Raw genomic sequence first — 3,432 nt, 5'->3', positions numbered from 1 at the left:
TCTATACACAAATGTTTTATTTGAATAGTCGTTAATCATTTATGGAGTGTAAAAATATAAGAAAGACGAAAGGTGACTGGTGCCCATGTTCATAACAAACCAAAGTCAAGCACCAGCACTTTTAAAATATTCCCTGTACAGTCACTTCAAAACAACAAAATAAAATATGTGCTCTTAATTTAATTAGGTGAAAAGATCCGATATAATTCTGTATGTTACAAGATTCTTTAAAAAAAAGATTAGGTCAGATAATGAGAACAATTAAAAAATATTTTTTATACATGAAACAAAATGAGAAATTAAAACACCCAATATTTACACACAACGTTTGGTTCTTATGTCAACCTTTGTGCTCAAAATGTTTATAAGACTGTTTGCCTGACATGATCATGTTATTATAGAGGCTCTTATTTCTTGATTGTTTATAATCAAACTTAGCATTCGAAACTTATCAGACAGTCCTGCTTACAGTTATCTACTGCCATCTTTCAACAAAATGAGAAACATTTTGCTTTAAAAAAAAACTCTTAGTCAAGTGTTTTTACCTTGGAAAGACAAATCATTACTGGCTGATCAATTTACATTATTTTGACTTCATCTGAGAAATTCTGAAAGGGTTAACTGCACATTTGTTGAAATATAAAGCAAACTGATCTTGTCCTTTTTTAATGTGTGCAGCAAACCTAATCCACAAGAATCTCTGTTGTTCTCTGCATCCTTATCTTTCCTCTAACAGCTGATCTTAAACAGTAATGTGTTCAGAGAGTTCCACAATCAGAAACCAGGTTCAGTATTCACTCGCTCGCAGTTTAAACAGGGGTCTTGACCCCTGTTGGCGGGTTCGAAGCTCCCTGTTTGTCATGAGCTCCAGAGATCCAGTGATAGCAGTCAGAGCTATTTTTGTTTTTTGGTTTAACTGCGCAGCGGGTGCAGTAGACGATTCCCAGAGCCACCATCACCACAACAAAGAGGCAGATAGGCACAAGTAGGCCCACCAGGAGCCCATTGCTGCTTGGTTTCTGCTCCGTGTCTTTCTGGACAGGATCCAGGTTCACTCCATCCCTCCCGCTCTCTCCCACGGGGGGCTGGGATGTAGTAAACTGGAGGGGAACAGCGGGGCCTTGAGTGTGAGTAATTTCCACATAATTCTTGTCGTTTTCAGACTCCCCCTCTGGGAACAGAGAGAGTTCCCTTTGAAGGGGGGTTTCTTCAGCTTGTTTATGTGTACCTAACTCTGTAGGCATTTCGGCATGAGTTACTTCTTGGTTTTCTGGACTCTGAGTGGATGTGACCAGCTCTGGCCTCCTATTCCAGGCTCCCTTGGAGATTGTGGAGGTGGAAAGTATTGGAACAGCTGTTGTAGCTTCCTCCTCACCATCTTTGTTCCAGTCTGACGTGGAGCTGGAGCTGATGGTGGTTGAAGCAGTTATTTCTGACTCCAGTAAGTGACCACCTTGAGTCTGAGGGTTCAGAACTAAGTCAAAAAATTGCTCATCTTGTGAAACGCTGGTGACAGAAATCACACCAGGATCCAAAACAGTCTGTGTTTCAGTAAACTGTTCCTCCTCTGTAGGCCAGGGAGTGTTGCTTGGGTTCCAGCCATATTGTACAACATCCCAAAGAAACCCAGGCTGGGTGACGATGGAACTGTAGTCCTGTCCTTCTATCTTCTGGCATGTGTATTGATCAGACATTAGTTCATAGCCTTCCTTACAATAACATTCAAAACCACCCTCATAATTAGCACACATCTGGTTACAGATGGCAGCAATCTGACAGTTATCAACATATTGGCATCGGCTGGGGTCTTGAGGGTCAAATGTAAAACCCGGATCACACACGCAGATATAAGACCCTGGAGTGTTCCTACAAGTATGTTCACATGGGTTCTCCATGCACTCATCTATATCCGTACATCCACCCTCGTCATTTGCAAGGTAACCATGCCAACACTGACACTCAAATGACCCTGGAGCATTCTTACAAAGCTGCTCACAAGGACTCTGGAGACATTCATCTACATCCAGACAGCCATGTTCGTCTGGTGCCAGCATGAATCCATCAGGACAGGCACAGCGGTAGCTATCTGGAAGGCGCAAGCACTCAAACTCACAGGGGTCCTCTTGGCAAACATCAGGAAGCTCACAGGTCAATCCATCGGCTCCTAGATGGTAACCATCATCACATTCACAGAAGACTTGACCACCGATGGTACTGCAGAAGTGCTCACATCCACCATTGTTCTGGTCACATGGGTCCTGCGGTATAGAGAAATCAGAGCAACGAGGGGGTTCGCGAGCCCATCCCACTGAGCCGTCTCTCAGCGTACACAGAATAGGTGACGAGTCCTCATTAGTATCTGTCGGGCAGAGTATGGTAGCCACAGATCCAAATGGTACATGAGTTAGCAGAGTGCTCACAAGGTTAAACGGGGTAGTATAGACAGCGTTGCCTGCATCCTTGCTCCACAAGGCAGAACACATTCCTTTGAAAGCAAAATGGCAAAGATAGCCATCTACAGGGACAGAGCATGAACTATCCAGCCACTTGAAGTTATCACTCTGCTCTTGAGTGCTGTAGCTCATAGCTACGCAGCGAGGTAGCAAACACATACTGGATGAGTACTCTCTTTGCCAGTTTGTATAGTCTGTGTCTCGGTCACCAGTAGTCCAAGAGAAACCCCTCAGTGGAAGCTTCTCACTGCACTGGCGAGGTTGACGCTGCAGGCCAATCCAAACTTGGACTTTGGTGTGAGACTGCCGCAAGTCCAGAGTGGAGAAGAGTGTAACAATGGCACCGGCATCCTCCTTCCGTTTGATTGTGGCTAGATTTCCACCTTTTGCCTTGCAGCTCCTCCAGGAGTCCAGGAAGATTTTGCGCTCAAAGTAAACCACAAAACAGCCGTCTGCATTGCACAGTGCATCCGTGTCTCTCAAGTCTTGGCCCAAGACTGAAGAAAATCCCAAGAACCCTGTCAACAGGGAAGATAAGAGCAGAATAGCTGATCTGCTGAAAGGAAAGTCCATTTTTTTCCTCCAAGCTGGTTATAAATTTTCAAGACTGTTACCCTGCCTTTCTTCTCACTTTTCTCTTTCTGCTTCTGATGCTTTCTCAGAACTATATTTTCTCCTTTTTCTCCTCATCAAAGTTTTCCTCCTAAATCTGAATCTTGTGTTTTGATATGTTCTCCCAGCTACTCTACCCTGCTAAAGCTGATCTGCACTGGAGCGGAGATCATGGAAACTGTCCCACGATTCCAGAGAGCGCAGGGGGTGGGCAGACATGGGGAGGGGGATGGAGGCAGGGAGATACAGCAAGAGAGCGAGGAGGCAGGCGAAAAAAAGGGAAAGAGGGGAGGGAAATCTAACAAAATAGTTGTATGTTTTTGGAAGAAAGTGTGTGTGTGTGTGCATGTGTGTGTGTGTGTGTGTG

General features: G+C 44.6%; 1 protein-coding gene across 1 annotated transcript; it reads right to left on the bottom strand.

The window, feature by feature from the left end:
* Positions 1-3,262, bottom strand: cd248a (CD248 molecule, endosialin a). Its single transcript, XM_017426992.2, has one exon. It carries the CDS (start codon positions 3,024-3,026, stop codon positions 810-812), a length of 2,217 nt encoding a protein of 738 aa, XP_017282481.1. The 5' UTR covers positions 3,027-3,262; the 3' UTR covers positions 1-809.
* Between the last annotated feature and the right edge of the window lie 170 nt (positions 3,263-3,432).

This window comes from Kryptolebias marmoratus, linkage group LG7 (genome assembly GCF_001649575.2).
Source record: "Kryptolebias marmoratus isolate JLee-2015 linkage group LG7, ASM164957v2, whole genome shotgun sequence".
In the NCBI taxonomy this organism is placed as follows: domain Eukaryota; kingdom Metazoa; phylum Chordata; class Actinopteri; order Cyprinodontiformes; family Rivulidae; genus Kryptolebias; species Kryptolebias marmoratus.
The sequence above is the reverse complement of the archived record's forward strand: the minus strand, read 5'-3'. Positions and strand labels throughout refer to the sequence as shown.